At 58.7% G+C, this 14,105-nt stretch overlaps 1 protein-coding gene across 1 annotated transcript; it reads right to left on the bottom strand.

Moving 5' to 3' along the window:
* Positions 1–1,109: 1,109 nt before the first annotated feature.
* Positions 1,110–13,296, bottom strand: WNT10A (Wnt family member 10A). The gene is made up of 4 exons (XM_065880735.1): positions 12,401–13,296; positions 11,070–11,332; positions 4,688–5,067; positions 1,110–2,230 (listed from the first exon to the last, which is right to left on the bottom strand). Exons 1-4 carry the CDS (start codon positions 12,511–12,513, stop codon positions 1,733–1,735), a joined length of 1,254 nt encoding a protein of 417 aa, XP_065736807.1. The 5' UTR covers positions 12,514–13,296; the 3' UTR covers positions 1,110–1,732.
* Positions 13,297–14,105: the final 809 nt, after the last annotated feature.

The raw sequence follows: 14,105 nt of genomic DNA, 5'->3' as shown, positions 1-14,105 counted from the left end.
GGCCTGGATGAAGTTGGTGAAGTGTTCTTTCCCCGAGAACTTGACCCCACCTCCCTCTCCACTGCCTCCTCCTTGAGGGTCTGTTCCAGAAAAACATCAGATCTGAGAGCCAAGGAGAGCGCAATGCTGGACCCAGGCTGCCAGCTTAGCAGCGTTCTTATGGGGGTGTGGAGGGGGGGCTGGCCGACCTGCCAAGGGACATCCTGAGCTGAGGATCTGGGGGCACAAGAGACCCAGGAAGGATATCCCCCCACCCCCAGCCTTACTTACATACCCCGCCTCCCCTGCCTGGACTCAGAGAGACCAGAATCCAGACAGCGAGTCTCCTGGCCCTCCCCTGCCACCCTTCTCCAGGCCGCACCTCCTAGCCCCACCTGCTCCCTGGGGCACTGGGCTGGCTGGGTTGAGCTGGGTCTTGCCCAGGATTACTCCTCTCAGAGTACCTCCTGTCTCTGCCGACGGGTGCTACTGGCCGACACTCGTCCTGGCTTGTGGCAGAGGGCTCAGGCACAAGGTGGACAGCTAGAGCTCTGGCAACCAGGGCTCCTGATCCAGCTCCTTGCCAACTTCCCCACTGCCTCCATCTAGCCCAGGCCTCATCTCTGGTTTGGAAGATGGCTGTAGTCTCCTAACTGGCTGCCTGCTGTCAACTTGTCCCCTGCCTTTCAGTTCCCCAGACAGCAAGCAGTGTGGGAATCAGACCATGACATTTGCCTGCCTAAGACCCTCTGAAGGTTCCCATTCCTCTTACATAAAATCCCTTACCTTGCCCTGGAAGGATGCATAATGTGACCATTCCCCATCCCCCACCCCCCTCCAGCAGCTCCTCTGCTGTTAATCTGTCCCTTGATTTCTTCACTCCAATCACACTGGCCTCTTTGCTGCTCCTCCTGAGATCTTTCTGTCCTCAGAGCTTTTGCATTCACATGGCCTCTGCCTGAAAAGCCCTTACCCTCAATTTGTGCATGGCTCTCCTCCTCATGCAGTCTCAGCATGAGGTCTTCCCCAACCAGTAGCTTTATCTAGAGGGGCCCCACTCCCCACAAATCACTCTACATCCAGCACTTTGCTTTATTTTCTTCACAGCACGTAGCATTGTCTGAAATGACCTTGTTTGTGTGTTTTCTTGTTTATTGTTCATCTTCCCCAGCCTGAATGTAAACTCCAAGAGAGCAGGTCTTGTATCTCGCATTCACATCTGTATCCCCAGCACCTCTCATCCCCCACAGAGTGCCAGGCCACAAAGAGTGCAAAAATAAATATTTGTTAAATGATGAGGGACAGAGGCCAGTGGGGGAGGGTGTCTGAGACCTCCGCAGAATCACTTCAGCTCAGTGATGTCCATTTCTTCTTTTTAATCCTCCTCCCCCTCCCCAGCAGCTTCCATTCATTCCCTCCCCCTCCAGGGGTAGGGGTGAAGAGATGAAAGGAGGCAGGCCCAGAGGATGCCTGGCTGACACTGCCCTAGAGTGTGGGGCAACCGCCAGCCCAACGGAACTGTCTGAGCTTGGGTCAGAGACCCGGGAGGCAAACCGATCCTGGAGGCCACAGAAGTGAGCAGGGGGTCTGAGCGGGCCTGAACTGTCCCGTGATTGCAGTCTTGACGACCTCAGAGCTGGGAGGTTCCTGTAAGATTTTGTGGTCCATCCTCCACTCCCAGGAGCCAAGGCGACGCTGCCCGGCCAACATCGCAAGCCGCAGAGGACCAGGCACAGGGAGGCGAGCCGTCCGCTCACTTGCACACGCTGACCCACTCGGTGATGCGGCACTCCTCGCAGACCACGAAGCAGCACCAGTGGAAGCGGCAGTGACAGCGCTCGCTGCGCGTCTGGCGTAGGATGTTGTGGCCGCGGCCGCAGCACATGCTGCCGCAGCCGTCCGGGCCCGCGCTGCTCTTGTTGCACAGGCGGCCCACGGTGCCCGCCGAGTCCAGGCGCGGCTCGCGCTCGCAGAAGTCGGGCGACTTCTCGAAGTAGACCAGGTCGGCGGTGCCGGCGCGGCGCCGAGGCCCCGGAATGTCCGGGGCTGGCGAGGGTGGCCCCGCGGGGCCCGGCTCCAGCTGGCCGCCGTTGCGGTTGTGCAGCCGGATGAGCGTGGCGTGGTGGAAGCGGCTACGTAGCAGTGCCCCTACAGCGCGGAACTCCGGCGTCACCTGCCAGCACGTCTTGAGCTGGCAGCTGCCTGACGTGCCATGGCACTTGCACTTCCGCCGCATATTCTCCATCACCGCCTGCAGAGGGAGGCACGGGGAGGGGTGACGCCCGCGGCCAGCCCCACTGGCCTCCTCCCGTCGCAGACACCGGCCCTCGAGACTCTCAGAGGCTCTGGAAACCAACCCCCATTGAACGGAGGCAAAAGCTGAGACCCCAAGTGGGTGGGTGGGTGGCACAGCTCCTAAACCAGGCGGCCAGGAGAAGAGTTCTGCCTACCTTTCTGCTGCTCTCGCATCCACCTCCCACCCGGCCAGACCCTGGGGGAATTCCCTCCTTCCTGCTTCCCCTCCTCTTCCCCCCACCCCCCGCCTATCCCAGCAGCTGCAGGGGGGCCCTTGGGGCTCTAGGCTCTTGCTTCCTGAGGGGGGACCCCAGATCCTCAGGGAAATTCCCTCTCCTTCCAACCCTCAGGACCAGGAGCCGGGGTGTGCTGGCCCCACTACATCCCAGCCCCAAAGCCTCTGGCCTCACTCCAGGCAGTGAGCGGAGGCTGTGGGGAGGCTGAAAAAGCATCTTAACTCCTCTGGGCCCTGCAGCACTTTTCAGGGAGCCTAAGGAGAGGGGCCAGGGGCTGGGGAGACACCCCCTCCTCCCCCTCCCCCCCCCGCCCCCTCCCATTCTCCCATTCTACTGGCTGGCACTTACTCTGCCCAGTGCTGAGTGCCACCATTCCTCCTGGGAAACAGTGAGCACCAACAGGGACCAACGGCCCTACCTGAGTACAGAACCAAAGGGAACCCAAAGAGCCAGACCCCCAGGGCAATGAAAGCGGAGAGAGTTTCCCAGGCCTCCAAGGGAGCTAGTTACAGGAATACAACCTACCCAGCCCCTGCCCAGCTCTCAGACTGCTCTCCTGAGCCTCCTCCCAAAAAGCGCCTTCACATTATCCTCACCAGAGACCCCAGAGGAAATTGGCCACATCCTCCTCCCCCCGCTAACCCCCCCACTCCAATAAATGATCTGGGTCCCCCAAACCTGGGCAGTAGGGCCATAAGAGAGGGACCCCATTCCTCCAAGTCTTAAAGGGCTCTGCAGCTTGTATGTGCAGCCTGTGGTGTCAGCACCACGTGGAAAGCAGCCCAGTGCCTCCCCTGGCCAACAGCTCCAGAACATCTGCTTCCCACAGGCAGCAGCCATTAATTAACCAGTTTAACAAGGAGGAGGAGGCACTGCTGGTATGGGCTAGGATAGTATCAAAGCTTGGGAAAAGAGCTTCACGGACCGGACAGGACTGGGTGGGAGCTGGACGTGACCTGAGGGTGGGTATGCCTCAGTTTACATCACGTCTCGGTCATGATGGAAGAGCTGAATCAGCTCCAGTCTTTGTGGAAGAAGAAGGTGAACTGGCCTGGGCTGAGAAGCCAGGAGAAAGGGGAGTGAGATGGAGAAAGTACCAGCTAGAGTGAGGGGAAGCCAGAGACAAGGCCTGAGCAGGCTGGGCAGGGCCAAGAGAAGGGATGGGGTGGAATAGCCAGGGAAAGAGGGTGCTGAGTCACCATGAGGGCCAGAGAGGCAACTTAGTGTAGACTACACTATAGAACAAAGGGGCTCAGGGCTCAACTGCCTGGGGATGAATCCTGCCTCTGCCGCTTTCTCACTTGTTGCATCACCTTCCTCAAGCTTCTTAGTCTATCTGTGCCTCACTTTCCGTATCTGAACATGAGGCTAATAATAGAACCCTCATGGGTAGGTGTAAGGGTGAAATAGGATGTAGTAAAATGCTCCAGGCAGTGCCTAACACAGAGTAAGCACTCAATAAATTAAATGCAGGATATTATTACTTCCCCTTTCTTTCTTTCCTCCCTCCCTCCCTTCCTTCCTTCCTTCCTCTCCTCCTCCTCTTCTTCTTCCTCTCCCTTTCCCTCTCCTTCTTCTTCTTCTCTCTCTCTCTCTTAAATAAATGACCTTTGAGGTAGTATGAACATTGGGGGGTGGGGGGGAGAAAGGAGGACGACAACATAACACAGTACCACAGTGGCCCCTAGGGATCTCCCTTTGCAGGAATCCCTCTTTCTGCACAGAAAGCCTGGGAGACGAGGGGGGTCCTGGCATAGGAAAGCACCGAATCATGGAACATTTGTGCTGGGGAGCCTTATGGATGATGCAGTCCAACCTTCTCATTTTACAGGGGGAGAGACAGACTTGCAAAGCTGGGCCTAGACTCTGAGGTCCTGACTGCAGCCCAGAGCTCTCCCCACTACTCACAGCAGGAGACGGGAGAAGCAGGCTGCTCCGTGGAAGGGAAGCTGCCCCAGGGCAGGGGTTGTTTTATCCCCATATCACCAGGCCTAGTCCAGCGCCTAGCACACAGTAGTTATCCAAAACACATCTGATGACTGAATTAGGAGGGAGCAATGAGAACGTTGCTGAATTAGGGAGAGTGGTGTGGTCCCCAGAGGAGACATACGCCTGGGGGAGGGGAGGGGCCCTAGGCAGAGGGGTCTGGAGCAGGCCCAGAGGGATGGGGTTCTCACCTGCCTCCCCACTCGGTTGTTGTGGAGCCTCATGCGCGCATGGATGTCTCTGTGAGGCTCCCGGGAGTCCAGAAAGTCTTTAGAGAAGCGCTCTCCGAAACCCACGTCGGGGCTGCAGCCGCCCCACTCCCAGGAGTCCTGCAGGCCTGAGCTGGCAGGAGGCAGGGAAGGGTGCTCGGGAACTCCGTGGCTCAGGCCCTTACCGCGCTGCAGCGCTTCCAGCTGCAGGCGGTGCAACTTCCGACGGAAGGCCTCCTCGTCCCCGCGTCGGGACGCGTCGCAGCCACAGGCCCTCAGCTTGCCCAGGGCGCAGGCGTTGGATACTGCGTGCACCACGCCAGCTGCCGAGATGGCGTAGGCGAAGGCACTCTCTCGGAAACCTGCGCAGAGAGACACAGGAAACAACCTTTGAGGAGCCTCCACATCCCATCCCTCTGCCCTCCCTGCCCAACCTTCTCACCATACTGAGAGGAAGTAGAGGCCCAGTGTTGGGGGAGAATCTGGTACAAGGGCATAGATTCAAAGAGGGGCAGAAATCACACTGGAAGTTCTGCACACAATGGAATGGGAGAGGTCTCTCCCACAGCCCTCCGTTTTGAACTCCTTTCCCTTGCTTCACCCTTAGCAAGTTCAGAATTGTGACTATATCTCTCCTGCTGGACAGAAAGTATCTAGTAAACATTAATTTTTTTTTAATCATCAGGGACTTAAGCTACTACCTCTCATGTGATATCTGCAATTTTAAGATAAGCCTGCAGAAAGAAGGCAAATTTTAACCTAAAAAATATTACCAGTGATGGAATTCAGGGCCCCAGGAGATGTTAATGGGCAGAAGGGTAAGTAAGAGGAGAAGGTGTCCTAAAGTTCCCGGCCCCAAGATTTCCTGCCTGCAGCCACCCCCTTAGGCCCATCAAAGAACACTATCTGATGGCCACATGTGAGAGGCAAACAAAAGAGCCAGCAGAATTTCCCCTTTGCCTGTCTGGACATCCCAGAAGGTCTCCTCAGAAAAGGGCATCGCCCAGCCACCAGCCACCGACCAGCTTGTGGTCGGTCGAGGTCAGCTGAAGAGGTTGGTTGAAGGATGCTGGAGGTGAGCCCACCGTCTGCTCAGGGTTAAGCACATAGTGGTGTTGAACACCGAGAAGGAACGGTTAGCTAAGGTAGATGCCTTCCTGAGACGCTTAGGGGCGCAAAGACTCCCTGATGAGCCACTCTCAGGAGTCCAGGACTTGTCTACACTGCTTTCCTCCTTGGTGTTCCCAAGCCTGAGCCATCCTCCGGGCCTGTGGCAGGGGGAGGCCTACTTGCGGAGAAGGGTCGGGCTCTGGGACCTGCAAGCTGCTTCTTCCTTATTCTGCATCTGAGAAAGGACTGGCGAGGGGCAGGTTCTGGTACCGGTCACTGACCAGCCTGTGAACCTGAGAGAGTTCAAGCAGTGGGAGAAACTAAGGGTAATAACAGCTCCCACACTAGGAGAAGAACCCACCTGTGCCATAGACACCTGTGGGGGAAGCCCAGAACCCATCTGGAGGCTGATGGCTTGGTAGAGGCCAGAGATTCAGAAAAACAAAACAAAACAAAATTGGGTCCTTCTACATCAGTTCCAAAGACCGGGAGGACTTGGAGGCCTCACTGATCCCAGAGAGCCAACCAGGAGAGATGCCCGAGGTCGCAGGAGTTATGGAGCTGGACGCAGCCCCAGCTCTCCCAGCAGGCCTGGCCACCTTCTGCTGAAGGACATTGGCTCTGGGGAAGACAAGCTGCTGAGTAAGAAACCCAGGTAGCCCATTTCCCAGTCCTATGGCCCTGTCTATGCATGGCACCAGGAAAGAGCAAGATGCTGGTCCAGGGGAATGTGCTGGGCCAACCCAAACACCATTTTCCAGGCTCTGTTACATTCAAGGCCAGGCCTAGAGGAATCTGGAGAAAGCCCACAGCCTACAGAGAACACCCCTACCTACCCCAGGCAGCTAAAGACACCATCCTAATGGCCTCTGGCAGCTGTTACAGCCACTGAAGGAGTGACTGGGCAGGGCTTGTGTGGTCATCCTCTGATCCAAGCATTCAGGCCTCAGAGAAGTCCAGCCCATTGGGTCTGCCCCCAGCTCTTATTCAGGGCCCCAGTTTCGGTCCTGGCCCCGACTGTCTGGGGCAGATGCAGGCACTGTGCCATCTGGCCAGCTGGAGAGGGAGAGGGGAGGGGCCTTGGCCAGCTGGGCTGCCCAGAGCACTGGGGGTGGGGGGCTCCTTAAGACGCACAATTAGCCGCCCTGCCTTTGATCTGGGACAGGGACTGCCAGCATCTAAGTGGAGTCAGCTGCTGCTACAGGAAGAAGCCAACAGCCAGGAAGGGGCTGGGGGAGGAGGTTTGGAGGGCAGGGAAGTGTGGAAGAGAGAGGATTCCCAAGCCAGTGGGAGCTAGGAGGGGATAGAGAAGCTTGAGCCCTGCCCATTCAAGTCAAAGAGGGAGGAGAGGGGAGAGGTCTGGTCTCCATTCCCTCCGTGCAAATAATCTGTGCACGCTCATGTGCCTGGGCTGCGGAGAGAGAGAGGGTTGTGTGCACGTGGGAACACTTAGGGGTGACACTGAATGTAGCCACGTTTGCACAAACACGGGTAGGTGTTTGTGTGTGTGTGTGCGTGCATATCAGTTCCATTTCTTGGATTACTCCTCCATTGCACCAGTTCACCTCTGGGCACACGGTAGGAAATCATGGTGGCCTTGTAGCTTGGGAGGCAGTATGCAGGGGGTTGAGGGCATTCTCTAAAGACAGCTGGCCTGCATTTGAGTCCTGGCTCTACAGCTCACATACAAGCTGTGTGACTAATGGCAAGTTACCCAACCTCTCTTAGCTTCATTTGGAAATGAAGATAATGATAGGACCTACTGCATGGGGATTGTTTGAGGATACTAAAGTACAGATAAAGTGCTTTAGAACAGTGCCAAGCACACAGCGAGTACTTAATATGTTTTGGCTAATTTATTGGGTGCCACTAGAATAATAGGACCTTAAGTAATCCTGGGATACAATTGCCTGTGCCTCAGTCTCCCCATCTGAGTACCACCACATACCCCGAGCCTGGAGACCTAGGCATAAAACAGACTCCACGAGGATAAATGTAAAAGGGAGGTGGGAGATGAAAGAGCCAGGGCCTTGGAGAGCAGAGGATGGACTCAAATTGTTGGGTTCCCCTGGGCTGGGAGCCTGGCTTACTGCAGTGCCGCAAGCCCCCTCTTTCCATCCATTCTCAATGGGCCTGGGCCTGAGAGAGGGCAGTACCCAAACTTCATGATTGCTCCAGTACCCGCTGTGTGAATCTACTCACTCCCCTCCACCAAGCCTCTCCCTGTCCTCTCATCCCCTCTCACTCCAGTGCCCAAGCCCAGCCCAAAGTAGCCCCTTCCTCAAATGTCCCTCTGGTCCCCACATCCTGAGTAAGAGATGGAGGGGTTCTCTAGTCCTCACAATGAAGAGCTCCCCTGTAGCTGTTGTTTGCCCAGCATCTCACCCATCGAGGCACCAACCCTGTGGATCCTCAGAACAGAAAGCTAGGGATACCACTGCCCTCAGCACTTAGGTCATAGCTGCACCTGGGCTGGGGGGTCCTCTCACAGCTTATTTAGGACTGTTTCTAGCCCCGCTAGAGGCCCCTCTCTCTGTGCCCCAACTCCCAGGGCCCAGCACCCTCACATCCCTCTCCTTGGTTGGGTAAAGCCCTATTGTATGTCCTGCTTCCCAAGCACCCACTCTAGGTGCTCAAAAACCCTTCCGTCTCCCTCTTACGTCAGAACTCCATCCCTTCAGCCCAGCCCATCTCAGGGAAGGTGTCAGGACAATTAGATGACAGTAACAGCATTCAGATGGGAGACCTGGGGGACCACCTCCTTCTAGCAGTCTCTGAATTTTAAACATGGCAGAGTGCACCTTTAAGAGAACCCCACTGGCAGCTTGGGTCAGAAGGGGGGTGGGCATCCTGATAGTCCACGTGGGGGAAACTGGGGTCACCTGACCCCATGATGGACAATCTGTGGCTTGAAAATAAGGGATACTGGGGGAAGGATCCAGTCCAGGGGCTGGTTACCACCAAGACGGGCCCCATGGGATTCAAATTTAGCTAGTCCTTGAGGTGATGGGCCAAGATGGACCAAAAAAATGATCCCACGAGTGTTGAGTGAGGGAGACACGGCAATGGTGGCCCCTGGAGGTGGGAGGTGGAGGGAGCGGAAATTTCTTTCCAGAAGCCCAGAGTCCCCTCCGAGGAATGAGAGGTAGAAATGAGGTGTTGCAATGTGGGGGGCGGGGGGCAGAAACCACAGAGGTAGGACGGTGTTCCGAGGCCAAAGGAAGGAGGCCAGCCTCCCTGCGGGAGCCCAGGAGCCACTGTCCCATCCCCTCCCGGCGCTGGGCGCCGCCCCGCGCCGGCTAGCTGTGGCAAGTCTCCCGCATCCACACCTCACCTCTCCCCACACCCGTCCCCCCAGCTCACCTCCCGCTTATTAAACTGCAGGTGAACCCGGGAGCATCTGGCACCGCGCCAACCCCGCGGGGTTCCACCGCTCCGAACTCGCCTTGAAGCTTCAAAGCCCCCCGTGTCCTCCACCAGCCCGAACAAACCTCACCCGGGCGAAGCAATAGGGACTCCTGAGAGTCTAGAGGGGACAGGAGGACCAGAGGGGAAAGAGGGGACACCGAGGCCGGGAAGAGGGATGAAGAGCTAGCCTCGCCTCACCCGAAGTGGCAGGGGTGAGAACCTCAATGCCTGCCCGAGCCCCCAGTGAGCAGAACCTGGAACAAGCTCGGGGCCCGAGCGCTGGAAAGAGAACCGGACTTCGGGGAGCGAGTGGGCTCGGGCGCGCGGCGGCGGCGGCGGCGAGCGCTGCCCAGCCCGGCCGGGTCAGGAGAGATGCCGTGGCCTGTCACTTCGTGTCCGCGAGCGCGAGGGCAGCGGGGGCGGCCGGGGCGGGGCGCCGGACCTGAGTTGGGCCGGCCGACCGGCGAGGGTCGCGGGGAGCCTCTCTGGGCAGACGGCTGGAGGGGCTCAGGGACTCAGGGGCTCAGGGTCGGGGCGCCGGCCTGGGGAGGGGGGCGCCCTTTTTGAGAGGCGCGCGGCTGGGGCCGGGAGCCGTCTGCCGATGCCCGCGGGGATTAGTTCGCGGCTGCATGCCGCCACACGCGTCGGGCTGGGCTCGGCCGGGGAGAAACAGCGCCCTGGGCGCGCGGGGGCGGGAGGAGGGAAAGCGCGCGGGGGCGGGGCGGGCGGCCGGGGGCGGGGCTGGGCTGGGCTGGGGGAGGCCGGCGTGGCCCCTGACTTGGGGGCTCCGGGGATGCAAGGAGGGGTCCTGGTGGAAAGGGAAAGGCCCCTGACTCTGATTTCTTTCTGAAGTTTGGGTACATTAGAGTCTGACTCTCCCAGAAGCCTCTGGGCCCCAAGGCCACAGGGTACAGGGGTACCCCTCCTCCTCTACTGTCACCTGAGAATTGTACAAGTCGCAAGGAGCCAGGTCCCCACACTGTCCCACTCAAGCAGCTGAGGGGAGAGAGAGATACCCAGCTAGGCCCATCCAGGAGACAGGACCCCCATCTTTCCCAAAAGACCTGAGTCAAAGTCTAAGATACCAGGGCAGGAGGTGGGTGTGAGTGGAAATGAGTGACAAAACCTTCTGTCACCTCCAGCCCAAGCCACTCAAGGGATTGTGAGGGTAGACCCTGGGTCACCCAGAAGTCCAGGGAGGGGGACAGATAGTGGGCTGCAGCTTCTCTGAGCTGTGAGGGGAAGAGGAATTAGCAGGGCCGTCAGGCCTGCTGGGCAGGAGGCAGGCACACACCCAGTGCCTCTGATTTAGAGAGGATTTTCAGGGGTGGCAAGGATGACACAGAGGCTGGTGGTGTAACCCCACTGGGAAGAGCTTCTGCAGAAGTACAGTTTTACCTGCCCAGGCTTCCCTCAACTACACCATTTAGCAAAGTCCCTGACCCCTCTTCACGTTGATTCTGGGTACTTTATCACAGGCTTCCATTCTACATGGTGTTTACTAGGTAGAGGGTAAACTGAGGCAGGCAACAGATACGGATATTTCCTGGGCCTGAGATATGCAGCGTCAGTCTCAGGGCAGATAACCCAGGAGTTCAATTCTCAGGCATGAAACCTGCTGCCCTCATCCCACACAGCCCAGCCTGGGAGCCACATCTACACCATTAGTCTGACCCTCATGGACTTTCCCAGAGCAGAAAGAGGCAGGAGAGCAGCACAGCTGGCAGATGAGTACCTGGGGAGGTTGCCGGCTTGAGGGAGTGGGTTAGGGGACGGCTGGCAGATAGGTTCTGGAGTGGAAGTGCTGAGTGGGGTGGGCACAAGGTCAAGGGTGAAGGGCAGCTACCTCTGCTGAAGATGGGACTCTCATAGGGGATCTTGTTTCGAGTCTCAAGACTAGAGCAGTTCCAGCGCTGGTCCCGGAACTGGTGCTGGCACTCATGGATGGCGATCTGGATGCCCTGGATGGCCGAGGCGGCCACGTCAGGGTGGCGCACACACACCTCCATCTGCCGCTTGCTTAGGCCTGGCAATGTCAGGCACACTGTGTTAGCGTTGAGCACGGGCTCCTGGGGGAGGCGGAGGCCCAGAATATCATTGGGTGAAGACCTGCAGGCATGTGGGGTGGGGGTGGGTGAGTGTTTTCGGGGGCTGGGAGGGCCCCACCTAACTATACACACTCTGTCCCAAAGGCCATAATTCCTCTGTTCCCACCCCTGCTTTTGAAGGTTGAGCCCATCAGTATACCCCTAAACATTCTCCTTTCCTCGACCTTCTCACCAACATCCCCTCCAACACAACCCACCTAGCTGCACACCCACACAGATTACGTGCAAATGCACACACGTCCGGTATGCCTGCGCACACAGTATTTCATAAGTACATCCCCAGGCATAGATGCTCTCACAGGCAGTGTTCTCCGGGAGACCACTCCCAAACAGCATGTTTCAGACAGTCACATTCGTGCAGGCACACTTCTGCACACAATGAGGTGGACACACAGACGCAGGAACACTTACCCACATGCACACTTCATCAGACATAGTTATACACATAGACACAGACACTCACAAGTACACACACGTTCATCTTAACATACATTGATCCATGAGCCCTCGCATTCACACACATGTGCACACACAGACTGCTGTTTACAACACAGCTTGCTGGGCTCACTCGATCACAGACGGACGAACAGACACACGTACACACACACACACACACACACACACACACACACACATACTGAGAACCCTTCTAGCTGCAATCTCTCACTGACCCCACCCGGGCTACCCTCATTTGGCCCCCAACCCCTGTCCCCACTTGGGGGCGGTCTGCAAGGTGGAGCAGGGCGGTTTGAGTTTTACTCCTGGGGTGGGGGTGCCTTCCCCCAGCACGGCAGGGACTCCAGGTTGGCACTTGCTTCCCCCTAAACACACACCTCCCCTTCTAGCAGCCATCACTCTCCTGGGCACTGCCCTGTCTCCCTGGACTGCCCTTATTCTGTCACCAGTTCAACCCTCTCCTGTGAGAGTACTCTTTCATTGGTCACCAGCACTTTCCCGCGACACCGTCCCTCCCTCCTTCCAGGGTCCCCTGCCCCAGCAGGAGCTCAGACGCCCCTGTGGCTGAGGGTCCCAGCTCTCCAGGAGGGCGGGGCGTAAGGTGAGGGCTCACCTGGGCAAGGCGGCAGCCAGCAGCAGTAGGAAGAAGAGGAGCGCGCAGAGCGCGGGCCGCGGCTGGGGCCGAGGTCGGAGCCGCAGCCAGGGGCAAGGGTGGGTGCTGCCCATCGCGCGCGGGCCGTGATGGGCCAGGAATGGGGGGCTCACAGCCCGGTGGGACCGGCGAGCCAGGGGCGACGGCGCATGATCCGCGGGGGTCGGGGCGGCTGCGACACACAGCTCCAACTCGGGTCACGGCTCCGGGAGCAGACGGTGCCCGCCTCCCTGCTCCATGGGGCAGCGCCCCCGGGCACCGCCCTCGGGGGGGTGGGGGCGGGCGGGCTCACCGGGCACCTCCTGGCACAGGGGTTCAGGGAATTTCCCGAGGGCCCCCTGAAACAACTCCCGGTGCCTCTCGAGGGTAAGGGGGGCCCGGAGGTGCTGCGGGCGAGGGACGAGAGGCTGGGGTGCCGGGAAGCCCCCCCAGCACAGCGCGGTGAGCCCGCGCTTCCGAGGGCGTGCGAGGCGGGCGGGGGTGGGGGGGCGGCGCTGTCTGTGCCCGGCCCCACCGCCCAGTGAGTGAGTGACTGTCCCGGCTCGGGGAGCTCCGCCGCCTCCCCTCCCCGCCCCCCTGCAGTGTGTCTCAGGGCTCTACCCCACGTGACGTCATGACGACGGGGCGAGGGGGGGCGGGTAGAGGCGTGTACTCGTCCCGAGGCCACTGTGTCGGCTCAGGATTCGGGGCGGGAGCGGCGGTGGGGAGGTGGGGGCGAGGAGAGGTGTTGGGGTCTGTGCGATCAGGCACGGGGCGGTGCCAGTGAGCCGGCTCGCTGGTTTGTGTGGGAAGGTGCGTGTTACTGCGAGGTGTGTGCGCCTGGCTGAGCCGCAGGTGCTGGGGAGCCATTCCCCCCCAGTATACACACCTGCAGGGGCTGGGGGGGAGGGGCTGGCCCTCTGCTCGCCTCCCCCTCCTCAGGAGGGACTTCCCAGGCCTGGCTAACGAGGCAGGTGTGGGATCCTGCAAAGGGGGTTGGCAGCCTCTAGATCTTGCTCTTGTTCGCTGTGTGACCTACAACAGGTGCCTCCTGGACCCTGAGCCACCCGCTGCCTCTGTGAAATGAGGTTAATGAGGCCCAACCTCATCTAGTCAGTGAGCCAATGAAGGTAAAATTACTGGGACACCAGTGAATGCTTGTCTGGGAGCAGAGCACCCCGGGGTGGCACACCCTAGGAGGAGGGATTAGAGAGCCTTTTAATCCTAAAATTGTGTTTCAAGGTCATCTTATTATGTCCCCTTTTATTTCACAAGAAAATACTGAAGCTCAGAGAGGGTCATGACTTACTCAAGTTCTCACAGCAAGTTAGTGGAAGAGCTGGAACCAAACCCAGCGAGAGCACAGCAGCAGCGGCCCCAGCATTACGTACTGCTCGCCTGGGCCCTGCCTACGGATGCTCCAGGTCTTACCTTGGCCCTGCCAGCTGTACTTGGTCCTCTGAGAGCTCCCCAACACCAGCCTCCTGGCTCAGGCCCACTCCTCTCTGGGATCCCTTTCTGCCCTCACACCCCAGCTGAACACTGGGCTCACCTCAATATGGGATGAGTGTACTAGACTCAGGTAAGGGTCTGAGAGCCAGAGGGTTGGGGACAGAGGCTCCAGCTTCTGTTTCTGGTTCTAACCTGGGCCCTGATAGTGAAACCTACTCCCACTGTGGCCTTGACA

The sequence above is a fragment of the Phocoena phocoena genome, chromosome 7 (genome assembly GCF_963924675.1).
Source record: "Phocoena phocoena chromosome 7, mPhoPho1.1, whole genome shotgun sequence".
NCBI lineage: Eukaryota > Metazoa > Chordata > Mammalia > Artiodactyla > Phocoenidae > Phocoena > Phocoena phocoena.
The sequence above is the reverse complement of the archived record's forward strand: the minus strand, read 5'-3'. Positions and strand labels throughout refer to the sequence as shown.